Source organism: Bubalus bubalis, chromosome 18 (assembly GCF_019923935.1).
Source record: "Bubalus bubalis isolate 160015118507 breed Murrah chromosome 18, NDDB_SH_1, whole genome shotgun sequence".
Classification (NCBI taxonomy): Eukaryota; Metazoa; Chordata; class Mammalia; order Artiodactyla; family Bovidae; genus Bubalus; species Bubalus bubalis.
Window position 1 is genome coordinate 56,202,752 of NC_059174.1, and position 18,588 is coordinate 56,221,339.

The following is an 18,588-nucleotide window of genomic DNA, read 5'->3' on the forward strand; positions in this document are numbered from 1 at the left end:
TGGGACAGAGATGAACCTAGAGAGTTGGGGTGAGTGGCAGTGGCAGACAGGTGGGGCTAAGGCAGAAACACAGGGAAGGAGGTAGAGAGACAGAAACAGAGAGATGGCAAATAAAGCAATGGAGACAGAGAGAGACACAAAGACAGAGACAGAGAGACACAGAAAGGTACAGAGACCCAGAGAATGGGAGGCAGACAAAGAAAGTCAGAGACACGTGACAGAGCAATTCAAATTCAGGCACACAGAGAGATGAATGAGGCAGGGTTCCAGAGACAGACAGCTAGGGAGAAAAGAAGAACAAATCACAGAGAAAAATGAAGACATGGAGAGATGGGAATTTAAGAGACCCAGATGCCAGAGGGAAGAAGAGAGAGACAGACACCCAGAGACGCAGAGAGAGAGACATCCAAAGAGAGAAGAAAGAGAGAGCCCCAGAAGAGGCAGCTAAAGCCTGAGGCTGAGATAAGAACTGGAAAAGGGAGCAACCTTCAACTGAGTGTCTCTTTTGTATCTGGCTCACATGTGGGGGCTTTGCTGTATCTTGCTTAGCCCTTCAAGGCAGCATTATTAGCAAGAGAGGAAGAAACAAAGGCTCTAAGAGGAGAAGACATTTGCCCAGGGTTGCACAGCCTGGACATGGCATTTGATGCTAGTCTGTTTGACTCCAGAGTCCATACTCACTTCTTCATTCTGTTACGTCATGTGGACCAACAGGGAGAGGTCAGTGAGCTTGGGGGTTGCTGAGTGCAGGTCACAGTAATAGAGGGGAATCGTCACTCATTCATTCATTCAACAGTCACGTTCCACACTTTCCTGATGCAGGAGAACCAGAGAGGAGTCAAGGATGGTTTGGAGTGGAAGGCATAAAAAGACCCAAATCCCCAAGCAAGACAGGCAGAGTGCACCGTGTTCAGAGGCCTGGGGTGGGTGGGTGGCGGTGGGGAAGCAGATAAAGAATGTGCACAGAGAGGAGACAGAAAACACAACTGATAGGAGGAGTCAGAGAAGGCTTCCTGGAGGAGGGGGCACTTGAGCTTCTTTTGAAAGGATGAGGGCATTTGGGCACCAGGAAAAGGCAGCATGTGGAGAGTGGAGACAGAGGTGAGGGATTAATGAAATAAAGTAATTAGTAAAAGGTGGCTGAAGAGTGTTCTGAAGGTACAAGGTGAGAGAGGAAGCTGGGACCAGAGATCATGTATCTGTCAAAAGCCTGACTGAAACGTTGTCCAAGGTGCTGAGAAGCCATGGGAGGGCTGAGTACAGGGGAAGGGCCAGCTCTGAGTGCCAAAAGACCCCTCTAGAAACCTTGTGGGGAAGAGACTGGAGGATGTGAGGGCAAGAAGGAGTCTGCAGGGAGAGGGTCCAGGCAGGAAAGGACCTTGAAACCAGAGTGGGTATTGGGCTATGGGAATGAAGAGAAGAAAGAGCAGAATCAGGAAGCAGAAGGGATAGAGTTTGGAGACTGATGGGCTGTGCAGGCTGGGTGTGCCTGTGGCCATTAGAATGAAAAATGTGTCCTCTCCTATAGGGATGAACTTGGCAACTGGAAGTAAAGGACAGTCTGATGGGAGAGAAAAAGACATAAGGATGCTGAGAAGGAGTCTGGGCTGCAAAGGAACTGGGTCTGGAAATGAGTCCACTGAAGTCTGGACTGTTGTAATTACCAATAACAGAAACTCAAATAACCTAAGCAATAACACGGAATTAATTGAGTGAGTGATGGCTTCAGGCACAGCTAGATCTAGGTGCCTCAAACATCATCAGGAATCTGACTGTTTGTATCTTTGGTTTCTGCTTTCCTCCTGTTGTCTTTGCATTCAGGCAAGCTCTCCCCCCATATGGCAATGTGATGGTCCCCAGCAGCTCAAACGTAGGCTTCAGCCAGCCTCTTAACCTCACTGGAAAAAGAAAGACCCTGTTGTATAATGGATCTAGCAAAAGTCCAAGGTTGACTATCCTAGATTGCTTTTCAGGCTCAGTTTAGTTCAGTCCCTCTGCTGCTGCTGCTGCTGTAAGTCAGTTCAGTCGTGTCCGACTCTGTGCGACCCCATAGATGGCAGCCCACCAGGCTCCCCCGTCCTTGGGATTTTCCAGGCATCAGTCCCTCAGTCGTGTCCAACTCTTTGCGCCTCCATGGACTGCAGCATGCCAGGCTTCCCTGTCCATCACCAACTCCTGGAGCTTACTCAAACTCATGTCCATAGAGTTGGTGATGCCATCAAAACATCTCATCCTCTGTCGTCCCCCTCTCCTCTTGTAGGAGGAAACAGACAGAACAGGCTCTATCTTGAAAGCAGGACTCCATCTTGGGTCGGACTGTGGACTTTGAGCTATGTGCCCAGTATCTATGGAAACAACATACCAACTGGAAAACCAGACCTCCTGGATGGAAGAACCCCAGGGCTCATACCTAGACTCTCCATTGCCTAAAAGAATACCCTAATTATCTGTGTAACCAAATAGAATCATAAATTCTATTATGCTTATTGGGGTATGACCACAGGCCTATTGATAATTGTCCACTGTTAACTACCTAGGCTTAAGGCATATGAATCACGGGTTAACTTTGATTGTATCTTTCTCTTCCTTTGTTCAGACTAGTTTCAGGGAATTTGGGGAGGTGGGTTTGGGCACTTACACTTAGGGTATATAAGGTTTTCACAAAAACTGGTTGGGGCCTTGGCTAAGAGGAGACTCTGCGTTGGGCCCGCCGGTGTAATAAAGTGCACTTCACTATCGGCATCGTCTTTCTGCATGAGTTTGTTTCCCGGAACGCGTGGCTACAACACTCCTGCCTTCAATCTTTCCCAGCATCAGGGTCTTTTCAAATGAGTCAGTCCTTCGAATCAGGTGGCCAAAGTATTGGAGTTTCAGCCTCAGCATCAGTCCTCCCAACGAATATTCAGGACTTATTTCCTTTAGGATTGGCTGGTTTGATCTCCTTGCGGCCCAAGTGACTCTCAAGAGTCTTCTCCAACACCACAAATATTAGTGACTCAGAAAATCGAGGTGCTACTGCTAAAAAGCAGAGACCCAATGCTTATCAAGCAGGAATAACCGACAGTTAAGGCAACGACCAGTTGAAGTGGAAAGAAGCAGAGACAGACTGAGAAAGACAAAATAAGGGGAAAAGTCTGGGCTTCTCTCCCCTGCTGAGAGCTCGGCAGACACAAAGAAGAGATGCCCTGTGGGCACCTCTGTGGCTAAACTCCTTCACTCCCAGCCCCTCCCCCATCCACTGGAGGTACCATGGCAACCAGGCCCCCTGCTCACCTTTCCCTCCCCTATATAGAACCAAGTTTCTGTTTGAATCTCGCCTGTATCTAAGCAGTTCCTGCGTGAAACAGGGATGAGCGGAGGGCAAGTGGGAACAGAAAAGGGATGACAGAGGGGGGGAGGACAAGGGGCCTGACAGAGGCAGCTATGAGAGAAGAGAGATGGGGAAAGAGGGAAAAGGGAGACTGGGAGAGATGGGGAGAGAGGTAGGGAGACAGAGAAGGGGTGATAGGGTTAGAGAGAGCCAAAAAACAATGAAGACAGAGAGGGATGGGGGGATGGGGCGATGTTGGGGAAACTGATGGAGGAGACTGGGGAGATGGAACAAGGGAAGGGGAGAGATGTGGGGAGAAAGAGGGCAGAGAAAATGAGGGAAAGAGTAGAGGAGAGATGGGGAGAGCGACAGGGAGAAGTCAGGATAAAGAAATGGGGAAAGAGGGAGGAAGGGAGGGGGACAGAGACATGGGGAGCAGATGAAGAAGACAGTGCGAGTGACAGGAGTGGGGAAAGAGGCTCGAGGAGACCGGGAGACGTTGAGGAAGAAAAAGGAAGCTGGGAAAGAAGGAACTGGGACACACAGCGGGTCCCAGAGATGAAAGGAAACCAGATGCCTATGTGGACGCAGCCGTCCACATTTTTCCCCCGGGGGTTCAAGAACAAGAGGGAGGAAGCAGCGGGGAGACAGAGCTGGGGCGGGTGGCCCAGTCAGAGCGCTTCTCCCCGTCCTCCTGAGACAACCCTCACCCGCCTTCCCAGGATGCAACAGGAGGTGGAGCCCCTGTGCTCCTCCGCCATGGGCAACCCCAGCATGCACAGGGACGCAGGTAACTCTCTGTGCGTTTGTACGCAAGCGTGGGGGTGGAGGGCCTTCATCCGAGCATTGTGTCACAGCCTGCCTTGCGGCGTGGCCGTGAGTGAGTTACTGGCCTTCCAAAGAGAGAGCTACCCTTAACATCTTGTGTCCACTAGGCAGTACCCTTTAAAACCGCAAACCGCCATTTCCCTTGAGCCTTTGCAGTTCCCTGGCCAATGGTCTGGACCCGGAACTACATTTCCCATGAGTCTCTGGGGCCTTAACAAGTCTTCTGGAGGCCGTGAGCCCCTAGAGACTCCTTGCCCTGGTCCCTCACACAGTTTTTGTCTCCACCACCGGACTTAGTATCTTCTCCCGAAGCTACTCCTTCTCCCTGCTTCCCATCTTTGAGTAACCCTACGACCAACCCAATCCAGACCCCAGGCATTGTTCCGCCGATTCCGGTTCCCTCCCACTGCCATCAGTCCCTAACCCTGTCTTCGTTCTCATTCTCTCTGTCCCGTCCCCACATACCCAGGTCAGGGCTTGTCCTCTTCCAATGGACCCTTTCTCCACTTAACTCCCTGGCCTCCAGTTTCTTCCCTCCCGCCCATCCCCTACGTAGCCCCAGAGAAAACTTTTCTGACACCCAACACTAACCCTTTTTCTCCCTTAGTCGCAGCTCTTCCATGTTCCCCATCACTCCCAGGATAGGGCACCAGCCCCTCAATCCAGTGTTTGAGGCCCTGTGTAGCCTGCGCCAGTTGTCAGGCTCATCTTCCAGGGCTGCCTATTTCCGCTCTACTTTAGCACAGCTCATTCATTCATTCATTTTCTCATTGAACATTTCTAAAGTAATATCTTGGTGACAATTCATTTGGCTAGCAGGTAATACAGAATTGGACTTAAGGCAGTATAAAGAATTCTTGTTCAGTTGCTAAGTTGTGTCTGGCTCTTTGCGACCCCATGAACTGTAGCCCACCAGCCTCCTCTATCCGTGGGATTTCCCAGGCAAGGATACTGGAGTGGGTTACCATTTCCTTCTCCAGGGGATTTTCCCAGCCCAGGGATCAAGCCCACGTCTCCTGCTTGGCAGGCTGATTCTTTACCACTGAGCCATGTGGAAAGCCCAGTATAAAGAATAGGAAAGACATTATCTCACTGTAAAAGAAGCCTATAGATGGAGCAGGGTTTGTGTTTGGGTGGATCAGCAGCTCAGTGAATGTTATTGAGAAGCTGATTTCTGTTTCCCTGCTTTTTAGTCTGGGATATATTTCTTTTTCACACTAGCTTGCATACCTCATGGTCACCAAATGGCTGCCAAAGTTCCAAGCATCACTTCCAAAGGTTTTAATCTTAAGAATTCCATATAATCTCTCCTCACATCTCATTGGCCGGCACTAAGCACCCACTCACTTTTGTCTCAATGCCTGGCAAAAAGAATGAAATTATTATGATTATTTTAGTCATTGGGTCTATGCATCAGGTGGGAGAAGTTTTTAAAGAATTTATATCTAATCCTACTTCAGATTCCAATTAACCAGGATATCTAGGAATGGGGCCCTAGCATCTATAGTTTTTGACTGCTTGCCAGGTAATTATGATGAGCAGTAGGGGTCGAAGGCATTGGTTTACACTGGATGAGATATTTCTGAGGATCCTGGGGATTGGTGAGCCTCACCTGGTTCCCTCCCCATCTCTCCCACGGGTGGGGAATGGACACTCCTCAAGTGAGGGATAAGGATGGAAATCATTGACAGGGTCTCCCTTCTGGGTGCTGGCTGTAAGCACCTACTCTGTGCCAGGTTCTAGGCTAGGCACAGTAAATGCTCTAGTGGCAAAATGGACAGTTTCTCTGTCCTCCAGTCTCTGTTAGTGCCTTTGAAAACCTCTTTTGTTTGGAGACCCCCCCACCCCACATCATCTCTAACCTAGACTGAGGCACCCACCTGCTAAGTATACTTTATGTATCAATTCAGTTCAGTCACTCAGTCATGTCTGACTCTTTGTGACCCCATGGACTGCAGCATGCCAGGCTTCCCTGTCCATCAGCAACTCCCAGAGCTTTCGCAAACTCATGTTCATCGAGTTGGTGATGACATTCAACCATCTCATCCTCTGTCATCCCCTTCTCCCCCTGCCTTCAATCTTTCCTAGCATCAGGGCCTTTCCAAGGGGTTAGTTCTTTGCATCAGGTGGCCAAAGTATTGGAGTATCAGCTTTAGCATCAGTGCTTCCAATGAATATTCAGGGATGATTTCCTTTAGGATTGACTTGGTTTGATCTCTTTGCAGTCCAAGGGACTCTCAAGCATTTTCTCCCTGCTGTGCTAGTTTGCTTCAGTCATGTCCGACTCTTTGCCACCCCATGGACTGCAGCACACCAGGCTTCCCTGACCTTCACGATAGCCTAGAGTTTGCTCAAATTCATGTTTAGTCAGTCGGTAATGCCATCCAACCATCTCATCCTCTATCATCACCTTCTCCTCCTGCCTTCAATCTTTCCCAGTATAAGGGTCTTTTCCAAAGAGTCAGTTATTTGCATCAAGTGGCTAAAGTATTGGAGCTTCAGCTTCAGCATCAGTCCTTCCAATGAATAATTCAGGACTAATTTCCTTTAGGACTGATTGGTTGGATCTCCTTGCAGTTCAATGGACTCTCAAGAATCTTCTCCAACACCAATAGAACTCCAACAGTTCAAAAGCATCAAAACTTTATGTATAGCTCCAGAAAAATTTGAGTGGCATTGAGTTGACCAGTTGGCCCATTTTGTAGATCAATATTTGTTCATTTCAGTTTTTCTATTTTCTTTGTGGTATTTTGGAGCCAGTAACATTTTTAGCTTGTCAGGTTGCAAATTTTGGCTTAGGCCATTAGAAAGCCTGTGGGTCCCAAGTGGTTTGCCTGTAGTAGTGAATGAAATGATCCAGCCTGTTCTCATGCAAGGAAGGCAGACATGACACATGTTATTTCACAAATAATTAATAACCTACAGTTGCAATAAGTACTCCTTAGCTTTGGGCCTGAAGAGAATTCTGGGAATATTCTCTTTTGCTTAAAGACCTTAGTCCTCCACCCACACACCCTGTGATGCCTCTGCATAAAATATCCCTTTCTTGGCAATTTCTTTCTTTCTTCTTTTTTTTTTTAATGAGGAGGGTCTCTGCCATTTCTTTATTTGGCAGACTCCTCTTGTATCCCTTAAGTCTCATGGAAGACATCACCTCCTCCAAGGAGCCTTCCTTGATTGTGCCCAGACTGTCCACCTTGTGACACCGCCACTGTAGCAAGTACTGCACTTTACAGTGACTGCTTTCCCCACCAGACCAAAAGCTCTTGGAGGGCAGGGTGGAGGTCTCATTAATCTCTTGGTTTGCATCATCCTTCAGAGCACACAGGAGGCCTTGGAGGTGTCTGTTGATGTTTGAATGTATTATGTTTACTCACTTATCAATAAGTACTCATTTATAAATGTATACCTCTATTAAGTTATGCATATACATTGAAACAAATATATTAAAATCATGGTTGTAATTTAGGAATCTTTATTTCTAATGCCACATTTCATAAGAAACAGTTTTATTCACATTTTAAACATATCACTTTGATGTTGCTAGAATCATTTTCCAAGTCATTTCACACACTTTTCCAGGGCATATAATTTTATTTCTATCTGTGATAGGAATTTAAAAGATTTTTCTCTACTATGGAAAAATTCAAACATTCACAAAAATAGAGAAAATGTTTAATAAATCCACACATTCCAATACCTAACTTCAATAACTATCAATATTTTGCTAATCTTGTTGCACCTAGGCACCCACACACACACTTTTTTGGGGGACATTCTATAGGACAAATTTGTTTTAAAACAAGTTTTAGAAAACAGACCTACCATGCCATTAATTACAACCAGCAAAAATTCATAATTTTTTTCTTGAATATCATCTCATCTAGTATATATTTGAATTTCCCTAATTATTAAAGGTCAGATCAGGAAGCAACAGTTAGAACTGGACATGGAACAACAGACTGGTTCCAAATAGGAAAAGGAGTACGTCAAGGCTGTATACTGTCACCCTGCTTATTTAACTTATATGCAGAGTACATCATGAGAAACACTGGGCTGGAAGAAGCACAAGCTGGAATCAAGATTACTGGGAGAAATATCAATAACCTCAGATAGGCAGATGACACCACCCTTATGGCAGAAAGTGAAGAGGAACTCAAAAGCCTCTTGATGAAGGTGAAAGAGGAGAGTGAAAACGTTGGCTTAAAACTCAACATTCAGAAAATGAAGATCATGGCATCTGGTCCCATCACTTTATGGGAAATAGATGGGGAAACAGTGGAAACAGTGTCAGACTTTATTTTTTTGGGCTCCAAAATCACTGCAGATGATGACTGCAGCCATTAAAAGACGCTTACTCCTTGGAAGAAAAGTTATGACCAATTTTGATAGCATATTGAAAAGCAGAGATATTACTTTGCCAACAAAGGTCCATCTAATCAAGGCTATGGTTTTTCCAGTGGTCATGTATGGATGTGAGAGTTGGACTGTGAAGAAAGCTGAGAGCCGAAGAATTGATGCTTTTGAACTGTGGTGTTGAAGAAGACTCTTGAGAGTCCCTTGGACTGCAAGGAGATCTAACCAGTCCATTCTGAAGGAGATCAGCCCTGGGATTTCTTTGGAAGGAATGATGCTAAAGCTGAAACTCCAGTACTTTGGCCACCTCATGAAAAGAGTTGACTCATTGGAAAAGACTCTGATGCTGGGAGGGATTAGGGGCAAGAGGAGAAGGGGACGACAGAGGATGAGATGGCTGGATGGCATCACTGACTCGATGGACGTGAGTTTGAGTGAACTCTGGGAGTTGGTGATGGACAGGGAGGCCTGGCGTGCTGCGATTCATGGGGTCGCAAAGAGTCGGACACGACTGAGCGACAGAACTGAATTATTAAAAACTTTCATTTTTTACAGTTGGTTTGTTTTAATTAAGATCCAAACAAAGACAATATATTGCATTTGATGATTATATCCCTTCAGTCTTTATCCAATAAATTCTTACAACTAGGTGCCTGGTTTGCTAGATGCCAAGAGCAGAAGACAAGCCCCTGACCTCATGTTGTTCACATTATAATTAGAGACTCATAGAAATAAATGTAAAAATGCAGCTGTGATGCCAGCCAATACATGGTGTTATGCATTCAAGACAGGAACTCTTCACATGCTCAAGGAGATGTGATGAGCTAAGTGAGGGGGAAGAGAGCACCACGTGGATTTACAGCATGTGTTAAGGTCCTGTGGCAGGAGTGGGGCATGGAGAGTTAAGTCCCAGAAAGGTGATGTTTCTGGAATGCAGCAAGTGAGGAGGTCGATGGTGTCTGATCAGGCTTGAGACATCAGCAGGGTCTGGTCCTATGTGGTCTTGGTCTTAATTTATCCCAAAGACAATGAGAAGTCCTGGGCGGGTTTTGAGGAAAGTGGAGGTGGTGATGTGGTCAGATCTACATTTCAAAATGGTATTCTGAAGCTTCCCTAGTGGCTCAATGGTAAAGAATCCACCTTCCAATGCAGGAGTCATGGGTTCGCTCCCCATGGGAGATCCCATGGGAAGATCCCACATGCCCTGGGACAACTAAGCCTGTGGGCCACAACTACCGAGGCTGTGTGCTGCAACTATTGAAGGCTGCATGCCTAGAGCCCATGCTCCACAACAAGAAAAGCCACTGCAGTGAGAAGCCTGCGCACCACAACTAGGAAGTAGCCCGTGCTCTCTGCAACTAGAGAAAAACCCATATAGCAATGAAGAGCCAGCACAGCTCAAAATAAACAAATAATTATAAAACAAACCAAGAAACAGTAGCAAAAAATGCTATTCTGATGGGATGAATGAAGGAGAGAGACAGAGAGGTTGAGAAGTTAGGAAGCTGTTGTGTAGACAATAGTGGGATGAGAGGCAGCAGACTGGGGGATTGAGAACATGTTCTGGATCCAGATGGCTCGATTTTTATCATGATTCTATCGCTTGGGCTGTGTGACCTTGGGAAAATCACTTAACTTCTCTGTGCTTCTCTGTGTGGTGGGGAAGTGCCTAGATGAAACAAGATTGGCAAAATATTGATATTGATTGAAGCTAGGTATTGGAACATTTGGGTTCATTATACATCCTGATGTGAAGAACTGACTCATTTGAAAAGACCCTGATGCTGGGAATGATTGAAGGCAGGAGGAGAAGGGGACGACAGGATGAGATGCTTAGATGGCATCTTTACTGACTCTATGGACATGAGTTTGAGCAAGCTCTGGGAGTTGATGATGGACAGGGAAGACTGGCGTGCTGCAGTCCATGGGGTCGCAGAGAGTTGGACATGACTGAGCGACTGAACTGAACTGAACTGATACATCATCTCTAGTTTAGTGCTAAACTACACCACCTCAGAAGTTGTTGTGAAGATTCAATGGAAAGAACTTTAAAAGGTGTTTGGCTTTGCAAAAGGGACTGTAAACATGTAGTTATTGTTAAGTGAACAGACTTGAAGAGATTACTACATTGGAAGGATGGAAGGGAGGCCAGGATGGCCAGACAGAAACGCAGAGAGCTCAGCAGAGGGACCATACGTGATGCAGGGCAGATGGTTCTCAGAGGGGATCTGTTTAAAATGCAGATTCTCATCCCGTAGGTCTGGAGGGGACCCTGAGAGGCTCCCCCAGACCACACATTGAGGAATGAGTCCCCATAGCAGGGGAGGACTTTATCCTGAAGGCAAGAGAAAACCTCTGGAAATTTGTGAGCCTCTGAGAGGAAAAGATCACCCCAGTTGCCCTGCTAAAACAGATGGGAGGTGGGAGGAACAGGACCAGAGAGGGGGGCTTACTGTGGTACAAGCTGAGCTGTCTTGACAGCCTGACGCTAAAGACCGCCAGGAGTAGAGCTGGGACCTAGCTGTGTGCTGGAGACAGCCTGTCCCAGCTCACGAGATCTGAGTGGGGAAGTTTGCAAGCTGGTTGTTAAAACCACGAGTGAATGAGTGAAAGTAGCTCAGTGATGTCTGACTCTTCGTGGTCCCAGGGACTATACAGTCTATGAAATTCTCTAGGCCAGAATACTGGAGTAGGTAGCCTTTCCCTTCTCCAGGGATCTTCCCAACCCAGGGATCGAACCCATGTCTCCCGCATTGCAGGAAGATTCTTTTCCAGTTGAGCCACAAGGGAAGCCCTGTTAAAACCATGGGTGCCATAACATTAGTCAGGGTGGGAGTACCCACACCATGAAAACTGGTGCCCGCTGAGAGAGAGAAAACACTTACCAGTACACCACACAGTCTACTGAATTGGAATAGAGGAGATGGTAACACATCAATGACTGAGTAAAATGTTGCTAGAGAAGACTTGGGGCTTCCCAGGTGGCACTAGTGGTAAAGAACCTGGCTGCCAATGCAGGAGATGCGAGATGTGGGTTTGATTCCTTGGTTGCGAAGATCCCCTGGTGGAAAGCCTGGCAACCCACTCCAGTATTCTTGCCTGGAGAATTCCGTGGGCAGAGGAGCCTGGTGGGCTATAGTCCATAGGGTCACAAAGAGGAAGACGAAATGGATTATGTGGGACAACCAGCAGGTGGCCATAAGAGAGACCAATTAGCTGACAAAGGGGTTGTGGAGAAGAGCTCAGATTTGAGAGCTGTTATCAAGCTCCAATCAGGAGGGCAGTTCTGAGGGTGTTGGAGAAACCACAGACCGGATTCAAATACTGCTGCGGTGAAGGAGCCAGGCTGGGATGACTGGAACAGGAAGCAGAAAGGGGCAGGTCCCTTCCTTTTCCTCCTGCCTTGCAGTCTCCCTCTTGCGCCCCCTTTAGGCAGAGTCTAAGGGGACCCCAAAAGTCGGAATGGAAATGGGGTTAGTAGCGAGTCCCAGCTCTGGGGTATCCCACAACTGGGTGGGGCAGGTGGAATCGGGCTGAGACACAACAGCCAAATAACTGGCAGAGGAGCTATCCTGGGAGTGGCATGGCCAGTCACTTGGTGATGCCATTTAAGCAGAATAAGGTGTGAGGAGTGCTCAGGGCAACCGATGTACTTGGGTTTTCCATCCCCAGGAGCGCTCCTTGTGGACCGAGAGACCCCAGAGGAGATGCAGGCGCGGAGCCTGGGCAGACCTGTCAAATCCTCGTGAGTGGTCCTTGGCCCCATGATTTCTGACCTCAGCTTCTCTAAGCACGAGGGCATTGACCTCTGACCTTGGGAGGTCCCTGTCCGCTGGCTGTTTTCCCAGGAAACAGTATCTGCGTCAGGTTATTGCAGAATACGAGGCGCTGGACCGAGAGCTCCCGTGCATCCGGAAGTTTCCCATGCCGCCTGCCGCTCAGCCGCTTTGTCTGTGCATGGAGACCTCGGTGAGTGGCCCTCCCCAAGCCCGTTACCCCAGATCCCTGCTGGGGCGGTGGACAGGACTTGAATCCAAGCTCCGCAGCTTAGCAGCTGAGGGCCTGGCACCAGGATAAGTGGCTGAAAATAAATTGTGAATTTGTCAAAGGGGCCATCGTTGAGAGAGGCGGAGAGAAGGGAGACAGAGGATAGGGGGAATCCTGCTAACCTGTCTACTAGGAAAATCTGTAAAATGGACAGATAGTGCAAAAACTCATTTTAAAAAGCTTAGGTGTTTGACAGATTCAGCGAAGTGGTTATGCCATGTATGGTTTCTGTGGCCAATTCCTGCTTCAGCAGAGGTAGCTATTAAGGTCTCACCCTTTAATTTGAGAATTAAATGAGGCTTGCCAGGCACAAGCCTTGGAGTGTTCCCTCAGCTGATCTGTGTCACTTTACCCTGACGTAGGGATCACCGTTCTTGTTGACAAGGCCAATCCACACTCCATTGCTTCTCTTCTTTGGGTCTTGGAACATGAAACAACCCCATCCCCACCTCTGCTGCTCAACATATACACCCAAGGCTTGCTTTCCTGGAGGTGACCAATTTCTTGATTTCATTGTAGCTTCTTGGCAATTTTATATATGACATATGGTATCACCCTCCACACGGTAATCTGAGACTGAAACGTGGTTAGTGATCAATGTGTTTTCTGAATGTTAAATAGATTGACAAGATGTCAAACCCTCCCCTACGATCCTTATTTATTGACAAAGTAACAGTCCTTAAAATGCTAATATGACTATAAAAGGAAAAATGTACAGCTTAAATCCTTGCGGAAATCTTCAAGGGCTGCCAAAACCTCACCATCCAACGCAGGTTGCTGGAAAAGTTTTCAATAGATAGGCAAAGTTGGCCAACTGGTGAATCATTCAGCCGACTGTTCATTGACTTTTGGCAAATCGGCTTGGTGAGGATTGATTTTGTTTTTCTGAGAATGACCTAGAATGGCAGCAGATGCTTTTCTACCTGAAAGATTCCTATCCTCCTCGCTCTGGCAGGCTCTGCAGGTGGGGTCTAGGGTGGGGACTTTTGCACCTGAACTTAACTCGGGCGTCCCCGACATCCCCAGCCTGAAGAGGACCTTACCCACGTGGAGGTGCTGGAGGCCCTGGAAGCCGAGTTCCCCGGGGCCATGGAGAGTGGGCGCGTGAGCAGCATCCGCTTTGAGAACATGAACGTCATCTGTGGGACTGCTGGACGCCAGGACCGGTGAGTCCTTGGTGCGGGTGAAGGGCCTGAAGTGATAGGCCCGCCGTGAACACGATGAGGGGGCGGAGCCAGGAGTGAGGGCGGAGAGAGGCGGGGCGGGGGCTTTGGGTGGGCGTGGCCGGGAGCTAACGGAAGGTGTGGGCCAATAGGAAGCGCAGTGAGGGGCGGGGTGGGGAAGGGACAGACAGTGAGGGGGCGGGGCCGGGAGTGAGGGCTGAGAGAGGCGGGGCGGGGCGGAGACCTTGGGTGGGCGTGGCCAGGAGGTGCGGGCCAACAGGAAGCGCATCAAGGGGCGGGGCAGGGAGGGGACAGATAGTGAGGGGGAGGGGCCAGGAGCGTCCAGAGAAGGTTGTAGTAGCTAGAAGGACCCCTACCTGGCTGAAAGGCGGCGCTAGCGGTAAAGAACCCGCCTGCCAATGCAGGAGAAGTAAGAGACACGGGTTCCATCCCTGGGTGGGGAAGGTCCTTTGAAGGAGGGCATGGCAACGCACTCCAGTATTCTTGCCTGGAGAATCTCATGGACAGAGGAGCCTGGCTGGCTAGAGGAACCGGATGGGCTACGGTCCATAAGGGAGCAGAGTCGGTCACGACTGAAACGACTTTGTATGCACCCACCGGGAGCCTAGAAGGGGCGAAGCCGAGAGTGGGTGCGGTGGGGGAGCAGGGCCAGGTGAGATCGGAAAAGAAGGCGGGATCTGGAGAGAGGAGCCAGACTTTCAGTGACTCAGGTGGTGACGGGGATGCGCAAGACCGAGGAGTGGGGTCGGAATACGAGACAGCAGCTATGAGCCCGAGCACCTTGCAGGGCGGGGTCAGAGTGATCCCGTGGGTCTAGACTGTCTGGTGGCGGGTGGGACCAGGCCTGAGAGCAGCACTGAAGGGGCGAGGCGGCCAGTGCAGTGGCGGTGTAGAAATATGGAGCCTCGACAGAACCAGGCTCAGGGAAGACAGAGCCTAGACTGACCCCCCTGAGGGTCGAAGAACAGATTGACCCCGACGAGAGTGCAGGCCTGGCGAGTTTAGGGACGCAGCGACGGGTTGAGGGACGAGTCGGTAAACGAACTCAGGGATCAGGCAAGGACTCTCCAGCAACCAGGGGCGGGGCTGGGGCCGCTAGCGATTCCCCCTCCGTCTCCGCCCCGCTCCCCCCCCCCCCCGGCCTTGTCCCCTCGCAGGTGGCTCATCATGGTCACGGACTTCCAGACTCGATCGCGCCTGCTGCGCTCGGGGCTTCGACTCCGTGGGAACCTGCATCCTCTCGTGCGCCACGACGAACTGCTCCTGAGCGATTACCGCCTGCACCTGCGCCGTTCCCTGGTCCGACGGCGCATGCTCGAGGCTCTGGGGGCGGAGCCGACCGAGGAAGACTGACATTTAGGGGGGCGGGCCCCGGCTGCGCTTGCGCACCGCCCCTCTGGCTCGGGATACCCACCGGGAACCTCAGAGGAAAAGGGGAGTTGCCTCCCCAGGAAGGAGGCGGGGTCGGCTCGAGGGGGTGGATACTGTGAGTTTAATTATAAAGAATGACCTGGTACAAAAGCCATTTCTCTCTGCAAAATCTTGGTGGGGAGTCAGGGGGAGGGTGGTGATGGGGGGTAGGGACGAACCCCCATGATATAATTCCGCCTCCCTTGTCTTCCCCTAGTCCCTGCGAATGGACGCCTGGGTCGCAATCCCTTGAGGGGTGAATTCCGAGGCTCGTGAGAGGGAAGACCCGGGCGCCGTGGATTTGAACGCGTGCGATCCCTGTCCCAGCGAGAACCAGACGTCCTCATCAGCCCCCCTCCTCTTCCTCCTCCTACCCACCCTTGGAAGACAATTCTCGGGCTTTATTTCAGGTTTTTTTTTTTTTCTTAAATTTTTTTTTTTGTGTGTTCTAGTTTTTTTTTTTTTTTGTATTTTCTTTTGTTATTGTTCCTCTTTTTGCTTTGTCGCTTCTCTCCACCCCGCGCTGCCCCCCATCCAGTACCTTCCCCCTCCCCAGCCCAACCTCTCCTACCCCCCTCCCCACCCCCCACACCCTCCCCAACCCCGCGGCACCCATCCAGAATGAACAAGCCCTTGATAGACGAGCGCCGCGCAGGCCCCCTGCGGACGGGGGGCATCCGACAAGGGGGAGGGGGCGGGTAGGGGCCCAGCGCGACCTCCGCCCCCCTCCTCGCCACCCCTCCCCCCTCCCACGACCCTCCCACAAGGTTCCCCGCAGATCCCTGACGTGGTGAGGGGGGAGGGTTGCAAGCACCCTCCCCCCAAGGACGGAGCGCCCCCCCCCCTCGGGGGTAGGGGGCAGCAGAGGGGGAATGGGCTTGGGGGAAGGAGGGGGAGCTCCCTTCTTTGGCAGCTGAACATGGTGGGGATCAGGGGCGATGCCCTCCCCTTTTTGCCCACAGTAGGGGAGGGGGCTTTCCAGGGGAAGGGGGTGGCTTAGAATTTCCAAGCCCTAGGAATAGAGGGACAGGGAAGCGTGCAGGAAGGAACAGCCATGCTGGAGGGAGGAGTTTCTGGGAGAGACGGAAAGTTCAGGAGATGGGGGGGAGGCGGTGTCGTCGTGCAAAATGGATGGACCGGAAGTCGGAGGAGGGAGGAGCTGAGAGGGCAAAGACTGGGGCAGGGAGAGGAGGAAGCGAGGAAGCAAAGTGGGCAATAACTGAGAGTGCACAGGATCTTCTCTTGCCAGAAAAAGTGTACAGAGCGAAGAGAATAGGCAGAGTGCAAATGATCATAAGAGCTGATCTTTGGGGGCAGGAAAAAAAAGAAACTGCCAGGAAAAGAAACAATAATACAGTCCCAAGAGCGTGTGGAATGAGATGAGTGTGCAAAAGGAAAGAGGCTGCAGAGTTCTCCAAGAGAGATGGAAAAAGTTACCCAAGAACAACCAGAAATTCAAGCATGAGCGTGCAAGGCAGGGCTGCGGGGTGCAAGAGCCTAGTTAAGGACGAAAAGACAGCTTCAAGAGAGCAGGGGAAGTGCTGGGGAGGATGCGTGTGCAAGAGCGGGCGTGCAAGAAGCTTCATCAAAGAGTTGACAGTGGAGACGGACAAGGATCTGGGAAACGACGGGGCGAGGGAGTGGAGGGCCTGGCAAAGAGGAGAAGATACGGTTCCTGGGAGGCGAGGGTACAAGCAACAGTGGGGGAGGGGGGAGGGGCAAGGGGGTGGCGTGGGAGTGTCACTGTGAGACGGAGGGGTGGGTAGAGTGAGAATGTGGGGGTGCAGGATTAAGAGGAGAGGGTGCTTCAGGAGAACGAAGGCGCGAGTCTAGGGGGAGGCGCACGGTCTGAGAGAGGGCGAGGGAAAGGGTGTCCCAAGTGTGTCTGCAGCAAGGGCCCAGAGATTCTTCAGGAGAGAGGGGTGGGGGAGGGGAGGGCGCCCGTGGGAAGAGTCTGAGACCAGGGGGCTGTGGAGCGTGGGGAGACAGACGCCGTGGTGTGCCAGGGAAGCTGAGCGTGAGCCGGAAGCAAAGGCAGGCGGAGGAAGCCAAGGCGGAGCGCTCAAGACAGCCAGAGGGCGCATTTGTGCAAAATTGTAGCCCAGGAAGGGGAGAGAGGTGAGCAGGCGTGCAAAGGAGCGTGCAAGAGCCTGGGGGGGCGGGGGCTGCTGTGTGTGCTGGGGAGAAGGGAGGGTGGGGAGAGCCAGGGGCCTGGAGATGGGGGGAAGGGTGGTTAGAGGGGCGGCAGATGGTGGAATCTGAGGGCGTCCCCTTCCTCTGCGGCCTGGGGTACGACCCCCAACCGGTCAGGCTCAGGGCTGACCCTCTATGGCTCTGTCTGTCCCCCGCTCCCCAGAATCGACCCTTCCCTCCTTCTCCATTCCCCCGACTGTGATTTCCTCCAGCGCCCCTCCGCTCCCCCCACCCCTTCACACACACACACACAGTCTTGTGTCAGCTGCCCCCTCCTGTGAGGTGCAAATGTCTGGCCGGGATCAGGCCACCTGGTGACTTCCGGCCTTGGGAGACAAGGGTCAGGGCGAAGTTCTAGCAGAGTCCCTGGCCCGGGGAGAGAAGGACTGTTAGGTTGGGGGGGGGGGGGCGGTCAGAGGTCAAGAGGCCAGTAGGCTCAAGGGTTCTGTGGACGGGCTGGTCCGTCCAGGCCAGCCATCACCTCTCCAGGAAAAACTTGAGAGCCCGGTCGATGTTCATGCGGTGTCCCACCCTGGTCACCCCCAAATCGACGTAGTCCTCCTTGGTCAAGGCGGGAAGGTGGGAGCCATCGATCTCATGGTCCAGGAACCGGGCCCGGTGTTCGGCCAAGCCCAGCCACTCTAGCCAGTCAGCCACATCGAACTTGGTCCAGAAGCCCAGAGGTTTAGCGCCGAATGGCTTGTCCGGGGGCAGGGAAAGCAGGCGGGTAGGTGAGAGGGAGCGGGAGGCCCCTGACAAGGCCCCGCCGAGACCCCCGGACATCCCGGGGTGCGGAGGTACAAAGACGGGGGCGAAGGGGTCGGCCGAGCCTCCTGCCCCTCCGGTGGGGGAGCCTCGGATGTCAAAGAGGCCCGGATAGAGGGGTCCGGAAGGCAGGATGGGTAGGGACGAGGGCCGGGGCGCAGGGCTGACCTTGTGCTCCGAGGCAGGCAGCAATGAGGGGCTGGGGGCCCGGCGGAGCAAAGGTGGGCGCATCTCGAACTCCACGCCCTGGAGGTGGCGGGCGGACGTGGAGGAGGAGGAAGCCGATGGGGAGGTGGCCCCCGGGGCTGCAGCGGCTGAAGGGGACACCGCGGTTCCCGTGGGAAGTGGCGGCAGAGGTGGTTTGGACCAGTTCTGAAACAGGCTGCTCACGGGTTTGGAGAGGAGCGAGGACTGGGAGTCTTCAGAGAGTCTGGAATGTGATACGGGGGCGGGGGTGGGGGTGGAAGAGAAGGGTGGGGTGGGGGGGCAAGGGCG

The 18,588-nt window shown here is 51.5% G+C and overlaps 2 protein-coding genes and 1 long non-coding RNA gene across 7 annotated transcripts in view; 1 reads left to right on the top strand and 2 right to left on the bottom strand.

The window, feature by feature from the left end:
* Positions 1–3,556: 3,556 nt before the first annotated feature.
* On the top strand, positions 3,557–15,210 carry C18H19orf81 (chromosome 18 C19orf81 homolog). Its single transcript, XM_006080037.4, has 5 exons — positions 3,557–4,100; positions 12,167–12,239; positions 12,343–12,463; positions 13,568–13,707; positions 14,883–15,210. Exons 1-5 carry the CDS (start codon positions 3,563–3,565, stop codon positions 15,076–15,078), a joined length of 1,068 nt encoding a protein of 355 aa, XP_006080099.3. The 5' UTR covers positions 3,557–3,562; the 3' UTR covers positions 15,079–15,210.
* LOC123330274 lies at positions 13,175–14,143 on the bottom strand. Its single transcript, XR_006546077.2, has 2 exons — positions 14,082–14,143; positions 13,175–13,733 (listed from the first exon to the last, which is right to left on the bottom strand). It is a non-coding gene; the product is annotated as an uncharacterized LOC123330274 (long non-coding RNA).
* The window catches only part of SHANK1 (SH3 and multiple ankyrin repeat domains 1), a 51,423-nt gene continuing 48,032 nt past the window's right edge, over positions 15,198–18,588 (bottom strand). For 3 of the 5 annotated variants that reach the window (XM_044931353.2, XM_025270024.3, XM_044931352.2), the window contains one exon: positions 15,198–18,523. In XM_044931353.2, coding sequence (XP_044787288.2) covers positions 17,806–18,523 — 718 coding nt within the window. In that variant the 3' untranslated portion in view covers positions 15,198–17,805. The remainder of the gene's footprint in view (positions 18,524–18,588) is intronic. The other 2 variants (XR_006546058.2, XR_006546057.2) reach the window with 1 other exon arrangement.

What these genes read in the sequence shown, in the direction of transcription:
- C18H19orf81 (XM_006080037.4), top strand. Translation starts at nt 3,563, where the DNA reads ATGTTGGGGAAACTGATGGAGGAGACTGGGGAGATGGAACAAGGGAAG. An exon ending in GGCAGACCTGTCAAATCCTC is followed by an intron (nt 12,240 to 12,342) that starts GTGAGTGGTCCT and finishes CTGTTTTCCCAG; the next exon opens with GAAACAGTATCTGCGTCAGG. An exon ending in ACTGCTGGACGCCAGGACCG is followed by an intron (nt 13,708 to 14,882) that starts GTGAGTCCTTGG and finishes GTCCCCTCGCAG; the next exon opens with GTGGCTCATCATGGTCACGG.